Raw genomic sequence first — 27108 nt, 5'->3', positions numbered from 1 at the left:
CTCTAAGTCAAATGTTGTGTTGTTAGAATACATATAAGCAAACTGTCTTTCAGGTAATTACAATAGTCATGTATTGACACCTCAAGGAAAAGGTTTTAAACATAAAAGTAGCATCACTTAAATTTCTATATCAAAAAATAAAAACTACCACCAACAACAACAAACACAAAAACAAACAAAAAGAAATCAGACAAATGAGTAATGTGTGTTTCAGTTTAATCATTTTGAGTACACATATTTGGAGCAAACATTAAATATACATATAAAGTTCCTAGACTGATTCAGGAATTTCTGTTCTCTTCTTATTGTCTTGGAGTACAGTTTGGCAACTCACCCTTACCACTACATGCATTTGAAGTTACATACTTACCAACTGTCAGTCTGCTTATCCATGCTAGGAAAGGACAGAGTTCCTTAGAAATTTATTTCACTTTAAATCTTAAAGACATAAATTCAGACTCAAGACTTTGTTGAGAGCTCATCTAGAATACATTACCATACACACTCACATCATGAATTCCAGATTTTAGAAAACTAATATTGTTTATACTAAAAGCAACAGCATTGACTTTATTGATTCACAAAGGTCATAGCAGAAATGGAATGTATATATAAATATACTGACATTATCTAGAATGTGGCCAAAAACAAGAGGGAAAGAAATCCTTCTGTCACAGGCTAATGACTAAACAAGACAGTAATAAATGGATTTGTGGGCTAATTTTCACAGGTAAACATTATGCTAGAAATCAGTATTTGTACCCCAAGTTTTCCATGCAGGATTAGAATGATTAAAACTGCTCAAGAACAGAATACAATTCTACTATTTCATTCACCTATGCAGTGAGAAACAAGATCACTGGGGGAAAAAAAAGTACTGTGTTAAAAAAAGGGGGGGGTTTAAAAAGATGTTATTTCTTAATTATGTGCATGTGTATGTGCTCATGAGCACATATGTCCAAGATCCTCATGGAGCTAAGTGGTTGTGAGTCACCTGATATGGATAATGGGAACCGAGCTTAGGTCCACTGCCAGCATGACATGTTTTTTCTTTTTCTTTTTTGGAGAGAAGGTTTCTCTACATAACCGTGGCTGTCCTTGAACTCACTATGTAGACTAGGCTGTCCTGGAACTCCTGGAGATTCACTTGCCTCTCCCTTCTCAAGTGATAGGATTAAAGGTGTGTACCACCACAAACTGGAGTTATGGCATGGCCTTAAACTGTTGAGCCGTCTCTCCTGTCCCTAGATTTTAATCTATAATTTTAAGTAAAACAATCATTTCTCCTCACCAAAGGAAATAATCTGTGTTCAACATTTTTGGACATATGATCCTTTAGGAAAATGAGAGGGGTGGCTGAACCCAAATAGGGCACATAGGGAAATGTCAATAGTCTAAGGATCTGATCCAATTACTACCCAAGCTGTGAAAATTCTGACAGCTCTCCTCTTTGATCACTGTCATGTTTCAGCTAGGCTAAAAAAATAAAGCCATGATATGAAAATTATAAAGCAATACTCACCAGAAAGGCGGCTCTAAAGAGATAAGGAAAACCATTTCCACTGTATCTACGCCATTCTTAGATTAAACTGTGAAAGGCAATCAAACTTAAGCCCTCAGGCATTTTACAATCAAATACAAAGTGGAAAAATTCACAATATATATTTTATTACTGGCTGCTAGATGTAGATCTTTAAAATTTTAAACAAATCATATTGGTCCCAAATAAAATACTAATGATCCAACTGAAGAATGACTAATCACCATCCAACTTACTTTTACTTTCACTGGTTAAATCTTAAGTATATGGCTTCCTCATTAAACTCCAAGAATTACCTAAGAATTTTACTTTTATTTTAAGCCAGGGAATCATTACACAGCCCAGCCTGGCCTTAAAAATCACGCCATTTCTACCTCAGCCTGCAGAGTTCTGGGATTAAAGTATACACAATTGTGCAGGGCTCTGGGTGAGCAATGAGCTTCCATGTCAGTGATGAACCCACATGGTCTGTTAATGTAATTTATAGCTTACAGAGTCAAATTATTTGTAAGTATTACTACATTTAAAACAGTATAAGTAAAACTCCCTAGTTTATAATTGTACACCATTTTTCCACTGCTATAGTTGAGGAAATCTGTCTTGTCTTATGTTGATTCACACTGTAGAAAGTAAAGGTTAACTGAAAAACACCATGGAGTAGCTTAATCAAGGACCCTGGACATGAAGCCGTGGACTACATGGACTGTGTAAACAAAGTATTTCCCCTCTCCCTTCTGTCTAAAAGGCATCTACAAAGGTTCAAGAACCACCAGATAATAAAAGAGCAGCATTACACCTTTATTACAACTCGGGTCAGCAAGCCTAGAGCTACTCACTCCGGTCCAAGAACTGAGTGTTTGAGAATGTCCAATGGATCTATTATTTATACTCACATTTAAGAAACTGCACAGCAGTTTTTTCTTCCTTATGTGCGTTAAATGAGTATGTTGGGGGTGGGGGTGGGGTAAAAAAAAAAAAAAAAGGAACATCAGGTACTTACAGATTAAACTAACCTGTACTGGCAGGGCTGTGGGATTTTTCTTCTCTACCAGTAAGTAGCAAATGCTGAAATTCTGCTGCTAGTTAACAAAAACACAAATTGTATTAAACTGAGGAGTTCAACCCATACTTTAAAAAGTCATTGTGCATTTAATTTCCTCAGAGCCTGACAGTACATTTTAAAAGTTTGCCTAAATCTAACAAAATTTACATTGGCTACTGAAATTGAGTGATAATGAACTAGAACACTGAAGTATCTCCTGGACATGCTTTAATGTCCAATCAATAATGTATTCTATGTGTAAAGTATGCTGGAAATTTTGGTTGCCCTAAAAGGGTGCATATATTTAAATGTGATAACCTTTAAATTTCAATTAGCATGTAGACAAATCTTACAGCAATTTTAACTAACTTTTAATTTTCGTAAAACTTTTTTTAAAATCTCCAACTTTTAAAAAAGGGGACTATAAATTTTGTTACTTCTCCGTGTATCAAACAGCTAGCAAATAAAGGGGAGTTCACTCTAAATAGATGCCCTGTTCCTGATTCAAATTGTAAGAACTGTAATCATTCTTCGCTTGGTCAACTTGGGCAATTAAACAACCCTAGAAAAGGTAGTAGAAATGGTATTTTCCAACAGGATTAGCAGACTATCTTAATAAAGTGTCAATGATCTTCACCAAAATAAAAGGGTAAAATCTCAAAGTAACAAAAATCAGCAGAAATAAGTTATTGTCATACTATTTAAGGTTCTTAAATGTAAACCCACCATACAATGGTTTCTTTCCAACATAATCAGTATCAGTTAATGAGTATTATATTGGGGAAACAGGTCTTCATTCTTCTTTTTCATTTCTTTTTGGTGCTGGGGAATGAATCCAGGGCTTCATGCATGCTTAACACGCACTCTGCCACTGGGCTACCTCCAGCTTCATTCTTCATTTTTAGTCAAGTAGGGTAATCAACAAATTTCGTTACCAATCCCTCAAATTTAACAAATGGTGAAGACATAGATTTTTAAACATAATAAAAGCTCAAAAGTTAACACACATTTACAAGTTCCCAGATACTGTAACAATGTCAGAGGACTTAGAAAATGCCACACAGTAAGTTACTAAAACTGCCCTATAATCTTAAAAATCATAGCAACATTTAAAATAATGGCTGGAGCCTAATTAATCTTTTAAGGCAATGTACACACATTTATCCTCTCTCCAGTGACTCTATTCACAATGACAGCACACACAAAAACATATTGTCATATTCAGCCTCAAGAGCCTAATCAAAGTTAACACCCACGGAGTTTTACTTACACGGTATTCAATGTATTTAACTTAAAAATAGTTGAAATTGGCTTTAATGAAAACTAAATTTTAGGTTTTGTATCTCTATTCTGGTAGTCTACATTTTTCTTACTAAAATGTATTTTCCCCTGGAAATGAAAGTGAGCAGATTTTAGAGGAAATTAATTCATATCATTCAAACTAATTTCATTTTAAATCGTTGTCCAGAAGTAGAGGTCAAAGTATCTTTTCAATAGCAAATATTAAAGTGAGAATGAACAGCATTTAGGAGAAAAAATATTGCTTATTAAAAACAATTTTCTTAGCTTTACTGAAATAAAAAATTTTTAGGATACCATCTCATTATGTAGAACTGGATGGTCTGAAGTTACACACAGGCAGACCAGGCAGAAACTGAACTCAGACCCACCAGCTTCTACACTTCGTTTTAGAATAAAGGTGTGCAGCACCACACCCAGAGGAAAAAATTGTGACAGGGTCTTACTCTAACACTGGCTGGCCTCCAACTTGCAGGACTATCCCAGTCTCATCTCATCCCCCAAAATACCAAAATTATATATGTGCCACCACACCTGGCCTTTAAATAAAAATTTAAGAGTCCTTTATCTCCCAACAAAATTGTCAGGTAACATTAAAAGGAATAAACAAACAAACAAAAAACAACAACAACAACAACAACAAAAAAAAAAAACCTTGAAAGTTCAACATAAGGAAACCACTCGGTAAGTGCTGGACTTCATGTTCTTGCCAGTTTAAATCCAACCTTTCTCTTTCCTATGACTTTACCTGAATAATACAACAGTGGTCTATTGAGAATATCTACGAGCTTAAGATATTGGTTTTGAAAATTCAGTATTATTCTAATTCAGACATCTACCATATGTGCCTCTATATACATTGTTAAAGCGCTCATTTATTTTACAAAGAATTACCACAGAGAAATGATAAGATACTATAAAAACAAGATTATTAAAATGACTTTATGCCAAAAAACCCAAAATATTAAGAAAGGTTAAAAAGAAATCCTCAATTTCATTCATGAAAAGCTAATATAGAGAACATGGGAATATTTCCTCAATAAAGTTTTCTCATATATTCCAGTCACTTCACTCAATCTTCAAATTTGGAGGAATTTCCCAAAAGTGACAAGAAAATTAGTTTCATTTTTTAATACACAATTTCAGTATTACATAGGTAAATATTAGCTTTAAAAATGTCTATCTGATTTATTAAGGGTCCATACATAGTAAATTCTAACCAATACAGATGTTGTACAAATCCCACATTCAGAAGCTTACTCAAACTGTATCTCACTACAGTGAAGTCAGCATTGTTCATCAAGTTTTACCAGTGGGCTCCATAGAGACCTAAAACTATTGGTTCTCTGGGTCACTAAACTACAAAGAGACACCAGAGGACATTATCAACAACCCCAACTCCACCCTGATAGGGTCTACACAGTAGCCCAGGCTGACCTCACACTCACAGCAGTCTTCCTACCTCAAATTTCCAACTGTTAGGAATATAGGCCTAAACTACTATGCCAAGATCAAAGAACATCTTTGATTAGGAATCTATTAAATCTCTCCACCAGTCCTATTATTCAAGTAAATAACATTTTAACTTAGAATTGGGTCAGGTACTTTCAATTCAATGTAATTGAGAGATAAAACTATCTCCAATCACAGTTGTTAAATGGTGGTGGGAATGAAATCCAGGGCCTTTAACATATTAGATAAGCAAGTACCCTACGATTAATTATAGTGAAATCCCTATAATAAATCTGTCTGTAACTTACTAAAAGTTATAAAAGATTTCAGTGGAACATTGTCATGGAAAAACTAGTTCTTAAAAGTATTAAATCTAGCCAGGTGTGGTGGTGCAAGCCTTTAATCCTAGCAAGGACAGATCTGTGAGTTTGAGGCGAGCCTGGTAAACAGTGGAATTCCAGACAGCCAAGGCTACACAGAGAAACCCCATCCCAAAAAAACAACAATAACAATAACAACAACCAAAAAAAAACCCCACAAAACAACAACAAAAAAGATTATAAAATCTGTTTCTAAGGGCTGGAGAGATAGCTCAGAGGTTAAGAGCACTGGCTGCTCATCCAGAGGTCCTGAGTTCAAATCCCATAAAGCATATGGTGGCTCACAACCATCTATAAATGAGATCTGGTGTCCTCTTCTGGCATACAGACAGAACACTATATATATATAATAAATAAGACATTAAAAAAAACTGTTTCTAGTCTAATGTAAGGAATAAACAAATTAGAAGTTACATTCTGCCATCCCCAACATACAATTTTTGAACACCATAATCAAAGCAAATTCTAATTGAAAACAAATTGGATATACTACTGGTGTGTGCATATTACACAAAGCACTGTTCAGTAAAAGCTGAAAATTGTCTTCCAAAAAATCATTCCAAACCAGTTCAATACTAAACATGACCCGATTTCAATTTGGCTGCCTGAAAATTAGTTATCTATCCATTGAGACATGAAATACCCAACCCCTTTTATAATACCACACCTGTAGTCTACACCCATACATACATACCACACAAACACAGACAAATCACCTTTCCACTCATTACAGGGCTCTACATTAACATTTGCTCTAGTGTGGTGAGATTTGAGAAAAGATCATAAGCATTTCTAGATGACCTAACCACCCTGATGTTCAATATAAGCTTGAGATTTAGAACAAACCAGTATCCTGTGGTATTTCAAATAATTAAGCTTATCCTTGAGGTTAAATTTAAGTTTGAGCAGAAAACAACCAGTATTATTTTCCTAGGGGTCAAAGTAAAAATTTGAAACATTTCATGCCTCCAAATCAAGAATGTAAAATGATCAATTTATTAAGGTTCATAAAGCTTTAGATATTAAATAACAAAACAATACTTATGTTGATTAACACCACAGTCAAACGTGAATATTAATATAGAGCCTTCTCTGCCAAAGGAATATAAAAATCCTAAGTTTAATTAAATTTAGGGGCCTTCACCAAACTTGCTGCAAGTTTGGGGACATAAATATCCAACAGCCATAAAGCTGTGAAAGCCCCTGTAAGTAATAAAATAAATCCCACTTGCCTCAGACTGAACAGGGCAACACTGAGACTCAGCCTCAGCCTGTCCTATGGCAGGGCTATAGGAAGAAGAAAATTTTAATTTTAGAAAAACATCACCCAATTAATTAAAAAGACATGCATTAAAATGTAGTCCCAATGATCAAGCAAGCAACAGAAAAAGCAGCTTTTTGTATACAATTGCATTCTGAGCCCAAAACTTATTTGAGATTTCTGCAAATAATTCATTAAACTGAGTTTAAATATGTAACCTGATCAGTAAAACAGGTATTCTCCCCCTAACAAATGGTATGAAATTACTACAGTATTAAGGAGTCAAATTAAATGGTAACTCCAGCAGTCACTGAAAAGTGGGCCCTCATCTGTTGGTCTTTTCACTATCAGTGGCAAAATATAGAATAGAAACTAGTGCCAGACAGTTTTTTTTTTTTTTTTAATTGATCCACAGTGGATGGAAGGCAGACCCAAAGCTGACAGGTGCTTCCTTAAATGTTCTTATCAGTGTTCACAGGAACATATCAAATAACTAAAAGTCTTTTGTGAAGAGAGCTGTAATTCACTTTTAATGGCTTTACTTAAAGGTAAATCGTTTCAAATTTGCTACACTTGTGGTTTAATGACACTATGGACCCCAGAAGCAATTAGGTAAAATGTATTTTTCTAGAAGCTTAATTATCCTTGATGCATGCGAAAATTACACTTTCAACAACATACTAAATGTATACCACTCCTGAGCCACATACAGCTAAAAACACAGGACAGATTATATGTAATTAAATGTTATGCATAACAAAAATCTTCGTACGATTCTTTTACTTATTAAGTTGTAGACTTCAGAGAACAATAAACCCTGATATATTGTTCTTGTTTGAATCAAATGCCAAGTGTAAAAATTTGTATAATTTTTGTTGTTCTATCAATACTTCAGTTTTCTGATAATCCAATACATTAAATTCTTCCAAGGTATTTTGTTTTAGAAGAAAGTATTTTTTATTTAATCTAAATTTAACCTTGTCATCTTTTTTTAAACTTTAATATTCTCAATACAGGGTTTTTTCTGGCAGTATAAAATATATGCTGTCAGACCTAAGAAATATATAGAGGTTCCAAAACTTTAGACTCACGGGTATTCAGATGAAAGGATATATTATATAACTTAGCTGCTGACAGAATAATGCATCTCTGGTAATATATGGATTTTTGGTTACACACTGTAACTTTCTGCACCTCAACAGTAACTACAGGAAAGGTAGCAAAAAATGAATCAGTGCAGAAATGAGACTGAAAATGGCATTTAACTTTCAAATAATTTGTAACATTTCATTCCCCAGAGTGACTTTTACCTGTTAACTTTCTTGTGTGATAAGTCAAATATTTTCAACATATCCCTACAAAATTATAACCATTTTTTTGTCATCACATCTATATAATACCTTCACAGAAATTATTAATGACTATTAGCTTTTTCTCAGAAGTTTTAACAACATATTTAGAATAAATCAAATCAATTTGCATTCACTATATGGGTAATTACTCTATGTAGATCACGTGATTCTTAAAACACTCCATAAACCCACCCAAGCACACACATACCCCAAAAAGATGGGGGGAAAAGTCAACAAAATCAGTAAGAGCTACTATCATGAGACTCTCAAGACAAAATCCCCAACAGCAGTCACCCCTAAAATAAAATTACCTATATATAGGGACACAACAACATTCCAAATTTCCAAGGATCAGGATCAATCACCTCGCTTTAGCAACAGAGGGCACCTCCCAAATCCGAAGTAACATAACCTCCAAGGAGGATAATAAAAATTTGCTAAGCATCTGTTAACCATCCAAATACCATGATAGAGGCACATTTAAAGTTAACATATATCGATCCATTAACACAAGAAGCATGCACCTAAGCTTCTAGAAGTTTGGCCCTGGAAAGCTGCTGAGGTCCATAAAGTACTCAACTAAAGTCTTGTATCAAAGAAAATGAATGGGTCTGGCACTAGGCTCTAAACAACCTTAGCGAGAAGTTTTGAAGTTTATATTTTAAATTTCAGGGACATCTGATACCAAAGGATGTGAAACAATGACACATAAAAGACTTCATACCCATTATGTAATGATTCATGTGTCTTAAGAGTTTGTCAACGGAAACATTAACAAGAGCAATTCTATATATACTGTTAAAACATGCAGCTAAGATAAAAAATCTACAACTTAAAGAATCCAATCATGTATCAAAACCATATTGGTAACTGAATTTTATTATGTGGACATCTACTGTGGCATGCATCTGTACAAACCTTTCAGTCAGTGGTCCACAGCTGGGTTATGAATAAAAAGGCATAAATTTTTTTTTATTTTATTACAATGAAGTTTAACAGTACAGAAAAGTCACATGACCTCAGTGGGCCAGATTTCTTAAACCCTGCAACAAGAGGAACTCTCTAAATACATTAAATATTGTTACACATTCAGACTTCCAATGTACAAGTACTTGGAAACAGTTACAGCCCTCACCAAGCTAGGTTGGGGACATGAAGTCCAACAGCATTGAAAATGCTGTGAAGGCATAACTTTACAAATAGCAATGTAAGCTTACAGAACTTGCCTTTATTTAAGATGGTATGTTCATGTAATTCCAGCGCCTTCACAATTTAACGAATCAAATTTACTATACTTCACTTCTAAAAACCTAGATGAAACATGAAAAAGAAGCCATACAGTATAAATTGCAACTTCAGGAAAAGTTCCTGTTTTATTATTCCAAATAATTTCTCCCAAGTCAAATAAATGTCCAATAGTTCCTGGTATGTGGGAAGATAATGTTTGTTAAAGTCACAATGAAGCCTTATGACGGAAGCTTGTCTATATAAACAGCACAAGTTGAGAAAAGGTTTAATCTCCAAACCTATTAGACTTGATGAAGTAAGATCAGTAACGGCCACCTTGCGACATAACAGGAGGTCTCATTCCCATTGGAGGTCGAGGAGGCCCACCTTGGTAAGGGGGCACCATTGGTGGTCCCTGTCCATAAGGTGGCATAGCGCCAGGAAGGTAACCTGGCATGCCTTGATGATGACCACCATACTGACCTAAAAAACAATAAAAATATACATAAGGTTGGTCTGTGTATTGTATTTTTAAATCAGTACATTTTGTAGAAAGCTAACATTTTCTTATATATCTAAAATTCACCCCCCCCAAAAAAGAAAGAAAAAGTACCATGAGGTGGCATTGGAGGTCTCATTCCTTGCTGCTGTGGGATACCTGGCTGTGGTGGCATCATACCCCCAATTGGTCCAACTGGTGGATTACCAATTGGAGTCTGTCCTGGTCGAGGAAGATTACGCTGATATTTTGGTAACTGTGCCCTTCTTTCTTCCTGAGAATAAAAATAATGTATAATGTAAGAATGCAGAAGGTTCCTCAAGTAGAAAGACAATTATCCAAAATCCTGGTAATTTTAAATGTACAGTTATTCTGAATAATTACTTATGATCCAACAAATCAACTTACTGGTTGCACTGGTGGTTGTACTTAAAATCTCCATGCCTTAAAAGCTTACCTATTTATTTTTACATTAAAACATGGCTAGCTAAGATCACAAAATTACAAATCTAAGTATTAACTTTCTGTCAAATAAAATTAATTTGTATAGGCTTTAAAGAGTCCATAGACTCTGACAGGCAACTCTTGTCAATGAGTACAAGCAAATTTATGTCTTAAAATATGAATTATCCTTCTTCCTTGCTTACTATTTTATGGTTTCTTAACACAAATAAATGAAAACCTTTTAAGTTTTAAAATCAGGTAAGTCCATCTAAGTACAAATTAAAACCTCGCCAATGGGTAGGTTGCTACAATGCTATTTGATCAAACAATATTAGTAAAAACCTATCAACAACTTACCAGTGATATATCCTCATCTGGATGGATCAACTTACTGGTTGCACTGGTGGTTGTAAGTGTAGCAGGCTTACTTGTAATTGAAGCTGCTGGTTTTGCTGCAGTACTGTTTGTTGTACTAGTGGTTGACGCTGTAGACTGTGTATAAGCAGGGAATGTAGGCTTGGGGGGTTCTGTAGTTGTTGCAGGAGTACTATTTAAGGGCTTGAAATCTGTACCAACAGGTCCTTGGACAGCTGCCTGAGCCTGTAAAATAATGATCCTTTATCAATAAATGTCAATACCCAAAGTTGAGTATAACAGAAAATTTACATAGGTGAAGGGAAGAACAACATCAAATAGAGAAAACTTCAAATGAAACCCAAAACAACTTAATGTATGATAAATGTTCCACAAATTTCAATCAAAAGATACTGGGTTGAAATTACTATACATCTCAGATCTGTCTTATACCTCCTCTCCATAAACTTAATTTACAATTCTTTGTATTAATTCTAGTTTCCTATACAGAATCATGAAATAGTATTTAATGCAACTGCTTTTAACTGTCCTAAACTCTTCTTTCAAGCAGCTCAAAAAATTGAAACTACAGAATACAAGGGTTTAGATAATAAACCCATTAGTAAGCATAAAAATAAAAAAACAGTAATCAGTGTGACTCATCAATGTTACCACCTCTGCGAGTATTCTATAGATAGCAACACACTACCCTCCAAATTAGTAATGGCTAGATTACACTATAGACAAAAGGGTTAATGGCGCAGGCTCTAAAGTTAATATGAACATACATTACTTTCATAATACAAATGTTTAAGATGTCTAGGTCAACTTTAGAACCAAATGCAGAGTGCAGATCTCCTAAAGATGTGATGCATTAAACAGCATAAATTAAAAATAGCTTAATCATGCATCAGGATAACCATTGGCCACTACAGTTCATTTACTGCTCACATGCTTTTAACCCTTTAGAACCACAAAAGTTCAGAGTATTTTGTTGAGTTCATTAGTATGAATTCAAATTTTCAAACACCATTTGAGTTTTAGTATTTGTTTTACTTCTAAAAAACTAAATATATTTGTAAGATTTAGCTTTTATAAAGGGTCCAAAGGGTTAAGTTGTAAAGCCATTTTTAAAAATTTTAAACTGCAACTTCCTGCGTACTTGTGCTGTGCTAGGAAACAGAGCTTTAGAAGATGCAGACAGACTTTCTGAATTGGATGAAGCTGTACTTGAGCTTGTTACAGGTGTCCCCATCTGTAGCATAAAAGAAAGGAAACAATGAACCGTCTCCGAACAAATGGGTAAAAATATGCCATGTGGCACTTCTTAGTGTAGATTGCATTTTTTGTAAATACAGATTGTAATGCAATCAAATGTCACTTAAAGAGGCAGAGAGTTAATGCATTTTCAATAAACAGTAGAAGTACATGCCTCAAAAAAATGATCTCTATATCAATACAACTAGTTAAACATAAGCTTCTTTTCTAAACTTACTGTTTTACATTGCAGTATTCCAAGAATAACATAAAATGAAAATGATGCACTCAGTTCTCTATGCAGATGCTCTACACAATAAAAGGAGTCTATAGATTCTGATAAAAGTTCAACATCTAGATAAATAAAATCTCTATACATCACAAAAATAAGTTAATATGCTTTAAAGGCACTTAGAATTTAGCACCCAGAAACAGTAAGGAATTGAGTAAACATCTGAGAGATGATCTTAAAAAACAAAACATCTTTCTTTTAAATATATCTACGTAATTCTAAACGAAATGCACAAAAAAATGTGACCCTTTATGTATCTAGCCTACTCACCTTCTGGAAAACTTTTGATGGAAGCAAGAATACTAAGAAATATGACTAGATTAAAAAAGTCATTGAATGATACTCTTCCAACTCAAGAGCAGCACTTTACCATGGTTCTCTTAAAATGAGCAGACACACCCAACCAAAAAAAAAAAATGTTTTGTTTTTTTTTTTTAATTTTTCAAGACTGTGTTCCTGTATTATAGTACTGACTCTCCTGGAACTTGCTCTATAAACCAGGCTAGCCTTGAATGCCTGCCTCTGCCTCTGCCTCCAGAGTGCTGGGATTAAAGGAGTGGAACTACCACTGCCAGGCCTGCTCAAGTCTTTAAGAGAGTTCATCATTGGCTCTGACCTAATTTTACTCCCTTCAACAAGGCAAAAGAGGACCAGAAACATAGTCTACTTAAGTTCTTAGAAATTCAACTTTCATTTCTAGCTACAGCTAAGAATAAAGAATACACAACTATGAAAAAATAACATGATTCCTTTCTGCTGTGAATAGAGGAAATCAAACTATAAACATAGCACATGATAACACTACATTTTAATGTGTTACATATTAAATGTTTTACTTAAGAAATTGATCTGTGACGATGTCAAAGATATCAATAAACAAGCCCACTTTATCTTTAAACATAAATGCAGTCCTTTTCAAGAATTTGACCGTACCTGTCCAGCACTGGGGAAAAGAGGCTTAGTAACTGGAGGCTGTGGAGCAGGTACTGCTGCTGCTGGTGCAGGCGGTCTATTAAGAATACCTGGTGCTGAAACAGCCTGTGCTTGAGTCATTGGAGGAATTCCAGGACGTGGAACAGGAGGAGGCATACCTGCAGCAAAAAGTTTGCAAAAAACTCAATCAATGGAACAGTTCAAACAAAAATAACTATGATTATGGCCTTTGTTCCTCCCAACAACCACACCTCTCAAACTGTCTCTTCTTTTACAACTTTAAACCCCAACTATAAACTTACTGGTGTCACTGTTTTAGCCAACTTTTTTTTTTTTTTTTTTTTTTTGAGCTTTTGAGTCAGGGTTTCTCTGTGTAGTAGCCCAGGTAGTCCTGGAACTTTCTCTATAGACCAAGCTGGCCTCTGCCTCCTGAATGCTGGGATTAAAGGCCTGTACTACCATCATCCCCCTACTCTACCCTACCCCCACTGAACTGGAGTTAACTATGTATAGGCTAGTCTGGAACTCTAGGAATCTATGTCTGCTGGAATTAAAGTGCCAGGGTTAAGGCTACATGTAACCACACCTACTCTACTTAGCAAACTTCTTTCAACATGTAAGAGAATTAGAAACTTATAGGAATAAATGCTACAAGACACATTACAAAGGAAACTGTTAACATTTCATACCTGGTGGCATACCAGGCATCAGAGGTGGTATTCCAGGTCCAGGTGGCATCATTCCACCCATTGGCATCATTCTATTAAAAAGCAAAATTTAAGAAAAAAGTAAAAACAAAAAACATTAACAGTAAAAACCACAAGAAGTATTTTGGCAATTACAAAACACTAGATAAAAAACTTGAGTATCTCAAGAACTGAAATCAATCAAGCCACAAAGATCTACCATATACTACAATATTCCTATCATAATAAACATTCTAAAACCAGAAACTCTTCAGTTTACCCGTAAAAGTGTTTTTTAAAAACAAAACAAAACAAAAAAACCGAAGAAACAAAAAACACTGGCCAAACAAGGTCTCTGAGATCCAAAAGTATTCTAAGAATATATATAGGAGGACCCATCTTAACAAATGTGCAACCGAACACTTTTGTTCCACTTGAAAAATATGCACACCAAATAAATAGAGATATTTCTATTTGAGTTGTCCACTGTGGAGTAAAAATTTCTGTCTGAGCCGGGCGGTGGTGGCACATGCCTTTAATCCCAGCACTGGGTGGCAGAGGCAAGCAGATCTCTGTGAGTTCAAGGCCAGCCTGGGCTACAAAAACGAGATCCAGGACAGGCACCCAAACTACACAGAGCAACCCTGTCTCGGGGAAAAAAAGAAAAAGGAAAAGAAAAATCTGTCTGGGAGGGACAAAGAAAAACCACTGCCAACATAAACATATAAACTCAGATTACAAAGAATTTTCCTTCCTAACACTAAACCATGACTTAAAAACATAACCCATATTTGTAGTTTCCCCCCTTTAAAAAAAACAAAACAAAGCTCACCTTCCAAGATCGGCCAGTGTCCAATTTACTTCAAAACATTATATTACAGGTATATGAACTTGACTTGTGGTTTGGTTTTGGTTTTTTGGAGCTGGGGATAAACCCAAGTGCCTGGGGCATGTTACACATGTACTCTAACACTGAGCTATATTAGTCCCCTACTTCTATAATGTAAGACTTTTTATCAGAAATGTAACTTCTATTTTTAACTCCTAATTAGATGAAAATCTGATTACCTTCTACAACAAAGCACATGGCAGATTATAGATTTCTAAATAGTACCCCTTATCTTGGGTCTTACTACCTAATAATAGTTTGAGAAAGCACCTGCACATTTAGAAAACAATTTTTTCCCTTTTTTGAACAGAATCTATGTAGCCAAGGCTAACCACCATGTAACTGCCAGGGTGGCTTTATACTCAAAAAGGGATATGCCTGTTTCTGCCTCCCAAATTCTGAGATTAAAAACGTGGGCTAACATGCCTGGGAAAAAAATTATTTTAATGTGTCTATTTGCTTCGAAATGTTTTAATTTTCTACTTTAAAGAGATGTGTCAATTAGCTGACAAACAGTTTTAGTGAGGAAGATTAGAAAATTTAAGTCAACTGAATAGATATCATTAAACACACACACAAATGACATTATGATTATATTATACCTCCTGAATTACATTATGAATGAGATGCTTACATGTTTTCACCGCAAAATGACTGGGTGTATTTTCTCTGATGATGCAATCTGTGAAAATGTATGACAAAATCAAAATCTAACTGTGATTTTCAGAATACAGCTGGAAAGTGTATTGTACACCTTTCACATCCAACTCTAAGTAAAAGTGATGGGCAACACACAACTCAACTTCATTTTAGTTTCTGATGCTTTGGTAAATCATTTACAGTTTCCTTTTCACCAACTACAGAGCATCCTTGATAGTTCCAAAACTAAGACACTCAAAATCAATAACCAACACCTTAATCACATCAAATGCAACTGAGGCAGAGGGTTGTCCTACATTTATCCTAAAACCCAAAAATCTACTGTCCTCAGAGGCAAATATATTACTCACCCCTAACTAGAAAAGGTTTAAGATTTATAGAGCCCATATCTTTAAGAAGCAAAAAAATGAAGAGTAACAATTCATAGCATCCAACTCAAAAAAGGCCCAAGCCCACAAACCAACTGGAAGTTTGCTTACCCAGGTGGCATGCCCGGCATAACTGGAGGCATGCCTGGCATCAGAGGAGGAACACCTGGCATCAACGGAGGTATGCCTACAAAGTGTTTCAGCGACAAAATTAGTATTGGAAATTAAGCTAGAGGAAGTAACACTTACATCATAACAACAAAGTCCTCAAATGGTTTTTTAAGGAATACATTACCTGGAGGCATTCCTGGTGCCCCAGGGACTGGTGGCAGTCCTGGCTGGGCCATTGGTGGGATATAACCTTGCTGAGGTTGAACAGGCTGTGGCTGAAAGGAAGTTGAGGCTGCGGATTCATCATCATCATATTCATCAGAATCATCTTGTTGCTTCTTTTTTTGACTCTCTGCAAAGAAAAGGTTTTAATTCATTTCACACATAAAAGGGAAAAAAATAACCTAAACAACTCAATTTTTCTCTGTGTAGTTTTAGTGCCTGTCCTGGATCTTGCTCTGTAGACCAGCCTGGCCTCAAACTCACTGGCTCCCAAGTACTGGCATTAAAGGCGTGAGCCACCGCTGCCCGGCTAACTCAAAAAAAAAAAAAAAAAAATTAAAGTACTTTTGCCCATGACTTTAAACCCAGCACACAAGGCAGCTCACAGCCACAGGTAACTCCAGTTTCTGGGGATCAGACACAATGGAACACAGATATATGTGTAGGCAAAGCACCCAAACACATATTTAAAAAATATTAGAATTAGAAGCAGAGTGCAGTGGTGTACAGTTGTTATCATATCTACTGAGAACAGTAAGATGACTCAGCAGGTATAAAGGTACAAGCCAGGAAATGTTCAGACCCCAGAACAACCTGCACAGTTGCCCTCTTATCTTCCACAAGTACCATGACACATACAACCCAACACATACAATAATAAAATATAAATTTAAATTAATTGTTGGAAATAGCAATACTTTTGGGGCTGGAGAGATGGCTCAGAGGTTAAGAACACTGACTGCTCCTCCAGAGGTCCTGAGTTCAATTCCCAGCAACCACATGGTGGCTCACAACCATCTGTAATGAGATCTGGTGCCCTCTTCTGGTCATACATGCTGTATACAAAATAAATAAATAAATCTTAAAAAAAAAAAAAAGTCTCAGTTCATCGGACTGATGAGATCTGGTGCCCTCTTCTGGCCTGCAGACATACAAGCTGGCAGAACACTGTATACATAATAAAAAAATAAATCTTTAAAAAAAATTTAAAAAAAAAAAAGCAATACTTTTGATGTGAAGCTCTATTCTAACACATTGCAAACTTTACCTTGTGTTTTCTGTTCAAGAAGTCGACGTCTTTCATCCATATCTTTCTCTGGAATACCTTCCATGCCGTATATTTCCAACTCTATGTCTGTTCTCCCAGGTATTGCATTTGGTACAGCATCTATGGTTTCTTTATGCACCTAAAACAACAAAAACAAAAAAAACTATTAGATAAAAGTAATTCATGAAGGTCTTTTTTGAACTAGAAATTACTCAAGGAGGGCGAGTTGGAGTGGAAGGCTGGGGGCCGGGAAGGAGGAAAGGGAGAATCTGTGATTGGTATGTAAACTGAATAGAAAAATTTCTTCAGGCGGTGGTGGCGCACGCCTTTCATCCCAGCACTCGGGAGGCAGAGGCAGGCGGATCTCTGTGAGTTCGAGGCAAGCCTGGGCTACAAAGTGAGTTCCAGGAAAGGTGCAAAACTAAACAGAGAAACCCTGTCTTGAAAAAAAAAAGAAAAGAAAAAAGAAAGAAAAGAAAAAGAAACATTTCTTAAAAATATATATATATAAAGAACAACAGGGAAAAAAAACAAATACTCAAAAGACTACTTAGTAAAATAACTGATCTACTTTAAGCTTTCTGTATTTAAGTCATATTTTTACCACTGGTTTTAAACACCTGTCATTTGACCTCTAAGCCTGAATTTACCTCATCTGTATAGCAAGTAACTTCTAGGGCTTTAAAAAAAAAAAAAAAAAAAAAAACACTTGTGATCTTCCTTTTTATTATTTAGCTATCTTGGGGGGATATGCAATGCCACGTCACATATATGGAGGTCAGAGTACAACTTGTGTGAACAGATTCCATTCTCTCCTACCACGTGAATTCCAGGGATCAAGTTCAGGTCTCAGTCCAGTTTTCAGGCTTGAATATAAGCACCTTTACCCACTGAGCCCTATCAGACTCCCTGATGTAATTTTTCTTGCTGAGAATACCTTAAAATCTTTAACTCCTCACTTTTTCTCAGACTTCACATCAAATTACCAGCAAAGTCTGTTCTGAAAGCACAGCCTCTTTCCTTTAATCCTCTAAGTCTAACTGGTCTCACTGTACTCCAGTCTATTTTCATTTTTTTTAAATAATTTATTTAATTTTATTTTATGTCCTTTAGTGTAAGGGTATCAAATTCCCTGGAGCTGCCATGTGAATGCTGGTTATGGAACCTGGGTCCTCTTGAAGAGCAGTCAGTGCTCTTAACCGCTGAACCAACTCTCCAGCCCCCTCCACAGTCTATTTTCAACCTTCCAGACAGAATGGCCCTTTCTTAACAAGTATAAAATGGGTCAAAGCTGTTGCTTAGTAGTGGTAGAACACTTGAAAGGAAACCTAGGATGTTAAAGGCTCAGGGTTAGACTGTCAGCACAGTGCTACAGGTACATATAAATATCAAAAGCATGCTTTCAGTATTTAAATCCCTTTCATTCAGAATTAACAAACAAGCCAGATATTGGTGGCACACGCCTTTAATTCCAGAGCCAGGCAGATGTGAGTTTGAGGCCAGCCTGGTCTACATAGTGAGTTCCACAACAGCCAGGATTATACAGTGAAACCCTATCTCTCGAAAAAGCAAAAAAATAAATAAATACAACTACTGCCCTTTCATTTATATAATATAAACTGAACTCTATGAGGGCTGTGCACCCAAATTTTTTTTTTAAAGTATCTAATACAATGACGCTCCATAGGAATTTTCTGTGATTAATGGGAAATTTTCTCTCTATCCCTCCCCATCAATAGTCACTGACACCACATGTAGCTACAGAGCACAGAAAATATGTATGTGGAAAACTCTTCTTTAACTTAGTATTCATTAAACATCTACATGAAACTAGGAGCTATTATAGCATACAGTCATAGGTCTAAGGTTCTAAAAGCCTTTGTTTTGGGGCTTTGAAACAAAGTTTCACTGTAGCCCAGGTATCAAATTCAAGAAAATATTTCCTTAAGATTCTAAAGCACTATAATTACAATATACTACCCAAGCAAAGCATTCTGAAATCAGAGTCCTAAACCAGGTGGTGATGGTACAAGCCTTTAAATCTTAGCACTCAGGAGGCAGACACAGATGGATCTGAGTTCAAGGCCAGCCTGATCAAGAGTTCCTGGACAGCCAGAGCTGTTACAGAGAAACCCTGTCTCAAAAAAAAAAAAAAAAAAAAAAAAAAAAAAAAAAAGGGGGGGGGGCAGATTTCTAGTCATTCCACAAACTCACACACAATAAATGAATGAGGCTTAAGATGGTTCAGTGGTTAAGGATATATACTGTTCTTGTAGAGGACCAGACTTTAGTTTGCAGTACCTACATCTGAAGGCTCACCACTATCTATAACTCCAGGTCTAGGGGATGACACCCTCTCTTCTGGCCTCCAAGGCCAACTGTACTGACAGGCACATATCAGATACAAACGCAATATTCAAAATTAGTATTTTTAAATAAATTAAATGTAAATGGATATAAAATAATGCACATGAGGAAAAGGATCTTTTTGTAGCATCTAGAGCCTCAAGCTTACTAGGCAAAAAAACTACATTAGGGCTGGAGAGATGGCTCAGAGGTTAAGAGCACTGACTGTCTTCCAGAGGTCCTGAGTTCGATTCCCATCAACCACATGGTGGCTTACAACCATCTGTAATGAGACCTGGCACCCTCTTCTGGCATGCAGACATACATGCAAATAGGACACTGTAAACAGAATAAATAATCTTTAAAAAAAAAAAAAAAACTACATTAAACTACAACTCCAATCTTGATGTAAACTTATGACATTAGGATGCAAAACTACCAATTCCAAAGCTTTCATGATTCCACTGTGAAAAAACTCAAGAGAGGCTGGAGAACTCAGAAGTTAACAGTGCTTGCTCACCCTCCAGAGGACCCAATTTCAATTTTTGACATCTAAACAGGAGCTCAAAGCTGCCTGAAAATCCAGCCTCTGCAAGAACCCACACCAAACAGCACAAATCCAGATTAAAAACAAAAAACAAAACACACACACACACACACACACACACACACACACACACACACACACAGAAAAACCTCATGAAATCTGGACATTACACAAAACAGTGCTTCCAAGTAGAATATAATGGTACATTTTAGATCTCCCAAGAAACTGATGTCTCAAAGAAATAAAGTCCAATTATCTCAATGGTCAGAGAACAGATGTGGATTCTAGGTAGGTAGTTCAGTGACAGAGCTTTTGCTAAGCACATGGGATCTATTATTACCACCACCACCCAAAAAAGACAGAGAGAACAAATTTGAGTTTTTAAAGATTTGGCTATTTACATAGTGTGATAAACAATAAAGATACAGTTCCCAAAGACAAATTCAAGATTCTTCGTCATGCGGTTACAAATCACAAGGTGACAAAAACTAAACACAGAAGAGAAATCCTTACCTGCATGCAATGAATAGCTAACCCAGGTCCTGTGTACAATTTCTTATGGCATATATGACATTTAAAATGCTTTGCTTTTTGGTGCTGTATAAGAATCTTCTCATCATCAAAATCTCTGTTACAATACCTAGTAAATAAGCATTAAGGTACAAAATACTGCACAGAAATGACCCCGATGCCAACAAAAACATTTATCAAGCCTATCACAGTTGTATGGATTCCACCAACTTGCAAGCTAAGGCAACAGGAAATTTGAGCCCAGGATATTCCATCTAATGAACTCCAAAACAAAACCAGAAAGCCAGAAATGGTGATACTTGTCTTTAATACCAGCACTCAGGTAGACAGAGGCAGACAAACCTCTGAATTTGAGGCCATCCTGGTCTACAATAGTGAGTTTCCAGACCAGTCAAGGGGTACATACGGAGATCCTATGAGATCAAAATAAATGATAAAAAAAGCCTTTCATATAACGTGAGAATAGGGGCAACTTTAAAATGAAGAAATGAAAGACAGGTGGTGGTGGCGCAAACCTTTAATCCAAGGGCTTGGGAGAGGCAGGTTGATTTCTGTGATTTCATGACCAGCCTACAGAGGGACCGTCTTGAAAAACCAAAATAAATAAATAATATTAAAAAGAACCAAGATGTGGCTTAATCTCAGCACCCAAGAGGCAAAGGCAGGCTGATCTCTTTGAGTTTGAGGCCAGCCTGATCTACAAAGTGAGGACCAGGACAGCCAGAGCTGTTATATAGAGAAACTGTCTGGAAAAAGCAGTGAGTCTGAGGTTAGCCTGGTCTACATAGTGATAGTTCATCTCAAAACCAAAAACCAGGGGCTGCAGAAAAGGGCTGAGGGGTTAAGAGTATTGCTGCTCTTTCAGAGTACCCAGGTTCTATCCCCAGCACCCACAAGGCAGCTCACAACTGTAATTACAGTTCCTGGGTAAACACTGTTCTGGCCTCCAACAGCACCAGGTGTACATGCGTGCATGCATACGCATACACATACACACACAAAGCTAATAAGAAAGGGGACTTAATATATATATAATTTAGTTTTAGTATTTCGAGATTACATGTCATGTACTCCTGGTCTGAGACTATTAAAACCGAGTCAGGACAGGTGGCACAATCTGTAGGCAGTCTGTGGCAGGAATATATCCAAACCTGGCAAGCCTGGTATGCATACTGAATGAAACCTTATGGGGGGGGGGGGACTTTTTTAGCCTGGCATACCCCACGCCTTTGATTTCAAAGCCCGAGATGCAAAAGCAGGCAGATCTCTATGTGGTTGAGTGCCAGGTCAGACAGTGAAACTGTCTAGAAAAATTTGTCAATGGACAAAGCAATTTCAAACCAGGTTGTGGTGACCCACGCCTTTAATCACCAGCACTCAGGAGGCAGAGCCAGGAGGATATCTGAGTTTGAGGCCAATCTGGACTACAAAGCAAGTTTCAGGACAGCCAGGGCTACACAGAGAAACCCTGTCTAGAAAAAAAAAAAACCAAATGAACAAACAAAGAAAATAAATAAAAAGCAATTTCAAATCGGGTGGTGGTGGCCCACGCCTTTAATCTCAGCACTTGGGAGGCAGAGGCAGGCTGATCTACAGCCTGGTCTATGGAGCAAGTTTCGGGACAGCCAGAGAAACGCCGGCTCCGCTCCCCGCTGCAAAAGCTGAAAGGGGGTGGGGGTGGGGTTCACGAGAATTCATCAGATACACATTAGAATCAAAATTGGGAATTCATCAGTATTTATATTCTAAGATCGACTTCACGGCAAAGGGCACATTCAACTAAACAATCCATAAAATGCCTTCCATTCCATATTAATTTACTCCATCAGGGAATGTAAACTCACGTATGTTTAATCCATAGTACTAGGAGTTCTGACCTCACAAGATTTTTCCTATGAGCGTTACTACAAAATTCGTGACCGATTTTTACCTACTTGCCGACTATTTTAATACAAATTATTTACATGTAACAGATAAATACCAAGCTGAATGTAAAATACACGTTAACGCTTCCAGAAAACATGAGAAAAATGGCTTCCTTTCCCAACAGCCTTTTTTCCCAGTCCTACAAAACTGGCTAACAGATACTAGAAACTCCACCCAGTTAAGCGAAAGCTTCCTGAAGATTAAGGCGCCAGAGAGGGACGCGGAAATCAGCCCTCCGCCATGGGGCGGGGGGGGGGGGGGGGAGAGACGCACTGGGAACCCTCACCATCCAGTTCTCTGGGGAGTCAATTAGCATATAACCCCAAACTCAAGGCCCTCTGTGGGATCCTCAACGAAACAACGGAGTCCTCAGGGGCGACTGCACTTGAGGAGGGGCTCCAGGCCCATCACTCACACCCAACAAGCTCCCCCTGAGTCACCGAGTCTAGCTCCACCACATGCCGGAGCCTTCCCGCCGTGGGTACCCCATCTCACAAGAAACCAGCCCAAATCCTAGCCCAGCCACCAAAGCCCGCGGGCCCGGCCGTGCCCCGTCACAGGCCTAACGCAGGCCTCTCAGAGACCGAGTCCTCAACAAGCGACACCCACGCTCGGCCTTCACGCCAAGCCCACAAAGGATACCAGCACCACGGCTTCAGCTGCTTCTTCTTCTTGCGACCCATAACCGCGACTCTACAGACCTGGCAGAAAGGAGGCGAAAAGAAGCTGGGAAAACCAGAAGAAAAATCGCCCACTTCTCGGAACCAACCGCCACCGCCGCGTCCCGCAGGAAACAGACACAAAATGGCCGACAGCCTCGTTCTCTCTCCACCTCCCGTCAGCCACCGCGGCGAGAGCTGGGGCGGGACACGTGACGCGGGGCCCCGCCCTTGTGTGGGTGGAGACGCGCTGCGGCCATCTTAGGGGGTAAAGTGGTGCGGGCTCTCCTGCTGTGCACGCTTAACCCTTGGTGTTTTTCTCCCTGTGTAGGTCGGTCCACACGTACGCAAATTGAAGGGACGAAAAGGTTACCAGATTATAAAAGATTAGCTTAATTATACAAAAGATTGTATAATTAAGAATAAGTTACAGATAAATAAGGAATAATTAGGACATGACCAATTTGGGTTTTTTGGTTTGTATGTCTTTTCGAGACAGGGTTTCTCGGTGTAACCTTGGCTGCCCTGGAACTTGCTGTATAGACCAAGCTGACCTTGAACTCACAGAGCCCCGGCTTCCTCGGCCTCCCAAATGCTGGGATTAAACAATTTGCTTTGTTACTGTTGTTTGTATTTTTGAGATAGATAGGGTCTCTCTGTATAGCCTTGCCTGTCAAGGAATTCACTATGAAGACCAGGCTGGCCTCTAACTCGCAGAGATGCTCCTGCTTCTGCCTCTGCCTCTGCCTCAGAGAGCTGGGATTAAAGGGGTGCACCCTCTTCTGATCCAACCAATTTGTAAATTTTGTTTCAGTTGCCAGTGGGGGTGGGGTGGTAGCGGGGCTTATATGGTCAAAGACGTCATCGTTTTAGTGACAGTCAAGGAGACAGAATGGGTCAGTTCGGCCATAAAGATGAGGGAAATGCAAAGTGCTGCAGAATCTCAGAGGCAGGCAATTCAGCTTTGAAGATCATAGGAATGTCTAGAAAAATCCAAGAAGGTCCAATGCGGACAAGAAAGGTGGTGACATATCATTAACTTGGGGCCTTGTGTCTGTTGTCCCAGCAGTGAGAAGGCTGAGATAGAGGACACTATGAGTCCAAGAGCTGGAGGCCGTCCTGGGCAAGAAAACCTTACCTTGTCTCGAGGGTTTTTGTTTGTTTGTTTGTTTGTTTGTTTGTTTTTAAATGCAGTGAGCCAAGCATAGTGGTACACACTGTTAGTCCCAGCACTTGGGAGGCTGAGGCAGGCAGATCTCTGAGTTCCTGGCCTGCCTGGTCTACATAGCAAGTCCCAGGATGGACAGGGCTATGTAGAGAGAAAAATGCTATGTTTGAGGCTTTGAACCTGAAAGTAATAGGACAGGAAAAGTGCTGGTAACAAAAGATAATCCTGGAAAGACTGGCGAAAGTAAGTGGTAGAGATAGCTAAGAAGAACATAAAAAGTGGAATGTCATGCTGAAGTCTTTGGAAACCACACAAGAGTTCTAAGACAAAGAATGATGACGGGGCATGACGTATCTGGGAATTTCAGGAGACTGAGGCTGGAGGATGCAGAATTAGTGGCCAGCTTCAGTCTCATAGGGAGTTGGAGACAGCCTGGGCTACATGAAACTGTTCATTAGAAAGTAATAAAAGACTCCGGACGGTGGTGGCACATGCCTTTAATCCCAGCACTCAGGAGACAGCAGGTGGATCTCTGTGAGTTTGAGTTCAGCCTGGTCTACAAAGCCAGTTCCAGGACAGCCAGAGCTGTTACGCAGAGAAAACCTGTCTCGAAAAACCAATAACAATAGTTTAAAAAATGAAAGAAAAGATTCAAATTTGGTGTAGTGGCTCATGACTACAATCCCAGGATTTGTAGGCTAAGGCAGGAAAGCTGTCCTGAGCTATGGGCTAGGCCTGAGCTACAATAGTGAATTCCAAGCCAGCTTGGGATATTATGATGTGAAGCCCTATTACAAACAAAAAAGAAAAGAGTAAATAGTGGTTTAGAGTCCAGCACTTCTCTTTATACACTTTTTGCTTTGTTTTGTTCTGTTTTCCAAGACAGAGTTTCTCGGGCCCTGGCTTTCTTGGGACTTCCTCTGTAGACCAGGTTCACCTTGAACTCAGAGATCTGCTTACCTCAGTCTCCCAAGTACTGAAAGTAAAAGTATGCACCACCACACCCGGCTATTTGTGTTTATATGCTAACTGTACATTGGCCTAATAATTATATATAAAATTATTAATTATATGTGTGTGTATGTGGGGATGTGGTGGTTTGAAAGAAAAGGTCTTCCAAGTAGACCGGCACTATTAGGAAGTGTGGCTTTGTTGCAGTAGATATGGCCTTGTTGAAGGAAGTGTGTCACTGTGGGGGTGGGCTTTGGGGTTTTCAATGCTCAGGATACCACTGCCCAGTATCTCAGTTCATTTCCTGTTGCCTGCAAGATGTAGGACTCTCAGCTACTTCTACAGCACCATGTCTGCCTGCACATCACCATGTCCCACCATTGTGGTGGTATTATGTTCCCCAAAATATTGTGCACCCTAATAAACTTATCTGGGATCAGAGACAGAACAGCCACTAGATACAAAGGCTAGAAAATGGTGGCACTCACACCTTTTTTTTTTTTTTTTTTTTTTTTTTTGGTTTTTCGAGACAGGGTTTCTCTGTGTAGCTTTGCGCCTTTCCTGGAACTCACTTGGCCCAGGCTGGCCTCGAACTCACAGAGATCCGCCTGGCTCTGCCTCCCAAGTGATGGGATTAAAGGCGTGCGCCACCACTGCCCGGCACTCACACCTTTAATCCTAGCATTCCAGAGGCAGAAATCCATGTGTTTAAGGATACAGCCAAGCATGGTGACTCACACCTTTAATCCCAGAAAGCGAGCCTTTAATCCCAGGGAGTGGGTGGTAGAAAGCAGAAAGGTATATAAGGCGTGAGAACCAGAAACAAGAAGCATTTGGCTGGTTAAGCTTTCAGGCTTCTAGCAGCAGTCCAGCTGAGAATCATTCTGGATAAGGACTCAGAGGCATCCAGTCTGAGGAAACAAGATCAGCTGAGAAGTTGGCCAGGTGAGGTTAGCTGTGGCTTGTTCTGTCTCTCTGATCTTCCAGTGTTCACCCCAATAACTGGCCTCAGATTTGATTTTATTAATAAGACTCTTTAAGATTCCTGCTACACACCATGATGAAAATGGACTGAACATCTGAAACTTTAAGTCACCCCAGTTAAATGTTTTCCTTTATAGGAGTTGCCATGGTCGTGGTGTCTCTTCACAGCAATAGAAACCTTAACTAAGGCAGAGGGTAAGTGTAGATGCTCAAGGAGGCCAGAGGCATCTGATCTCTAAGATGATAACAGGTAGAGCTAGAAATAACAGGTAGTTGTAGACTGCCTGACCTGGGTTTTGGGCACCAAACTTGGGTCTTTTGCAAGAGCAATACATGCTCTTAACTGCTGAGCATTCCATCCCTAAAAACAAATTTATTTTGAGACAGGATTGCTCTGTGTAGCCCTGGATGTCCTGGAACTCACTCTGTAGACCTGGTGGCCTCAAATTCAGAGATCTACCTGTCTCTGCTTCTCAAGAGCTGAGATTAACGGTGTAGGCCACCACCACGCCCAGCACACAAAAATTCTTTTTATAAGTATCCTTTGAAGAATATAAGAAACTACTGGCCAGGCGGTGGTGGCACACGCCTTTAATCCCAGCACTCGGGAGGCAGAGGCAGGCGGATCTCTGTGAGTTCGAGGCCAGCCTGGGCTACCAAGTGAGTTCCAGGAGAGGTGC

The 27108-nt window shown here is 38.3% G+C and overlaps 1 protein-coding gene and 1 long non-coding RNA gene across 6 annotated transcripts; both read right to left on the bottom strand.

Annotated features, from left to right (window-relative positions):
- Positions 1 to 199: 199 nt before the first annotated feature.
- Positions 200 to 4516, bottom strand: LOC131917483 (uncharacterized). The gene is made up of 2 exons (XR_009380676.1): positions 2554 to 4516; positions 200 to 1589 (listed from the first exon to the last, which is right to left on the bottom strand). It is a non-coding gene; the product is annotated as an uncharacterized LOC131917483 (long non-coding RNA).
- Positions 4517 to 9187: 4671 nt separating this feature from the next.
- Positions 9188 to 23490, bottom strand: Znf207 (zinc finger protein 207). Of its 5 annotated transcripts, XM_059271327.1 has the most exons (13): positions 23309 to 23490; positions 20723 to 20849; positions 17317 to 17455; positions 16231 to 16398; positions 16047 to 16122; positions 15542 to 15589; positions 14022 to 14092; positions 13333 to 13490; positions 12013 to 12105; positions 10854 to 11096; positions 10167 to 10326; positions 9853 to 10036; positions 9188 to 9636 (listed from the first exon to the last, which is right to left on the bottom strand). In XM_059271327.1, exons 1-12 carry the CDS (start codon positions 23347 to 23349, stop codon positions 9876 to 9878), a joined length of 1485 nt encoding a protein of 494 aa, XP_059127310.1. In that variant the 5' UTR covers positions 23350 to 23490; the 3' UTR covers positions 9188 to 9636; positions 9853 to 9875. The 5 variants fall into 5 exon arrangements, with proteins under 5 accessions (XP_059127310.1, XP_059127309.1, XP_059127312.1 ...); XM_059271326.1 differs by having other exon boundaries at positions 9188 to 10036; XM_059271329.1 differs by lacking the exon at positions 12013 to 12105 and having other exon boundaries at positions 9188 to 10036.
- Positions 23491 to 27108: the final 3618 nt, after the last annotated feature.

The sequence above is a fragment of the Peromyscus eremicus genome, chromosome 8a (genome assembly GCF_949786415.1).
Source record: "Peromyscus eremicus chromosome 8a, PerEre_H2_v1, whole genome shotgun sequence".
Taxonomy (NCBI): Eukaryota; Metazoa; Chordata; class Mammalia; order Rodentia; family Cricetidae; genus Peromyscus; species Peromyscus eremicus.
Note: the sequence above shows the minus strand (reverse complement) of the source record. Positions and strands in the feature narration are given on the sequence as shown.

What these genes read in the sequence shown, in the direction of transcription:
- Znf207 (XM_059271326.1), bottom strand. Translation starts at nt 23,349, where the DNA reads ATGGGTCGCAAGAAGAAGAAGCAGCTGAAGCCGTGGTGCTG. An exon ending in TAGCTATTCATTGCATGCAG is followed by an intron (nt 17,456 to 20,722) that starts GTAAGGATTTCT and finishes TTGTTGTTTTAG; the next exon opens with GTGCATAAAGAAACCATAGA. An exon ending in CAGATGAGGATATATCACTG is followed by an intron (nt 10,327 to 10,853) that starts GTAAGTTGTTGA and finishes TTTTATTCTCAG; the next exon opens with GAAGAAAGAAGGGCACAGTT.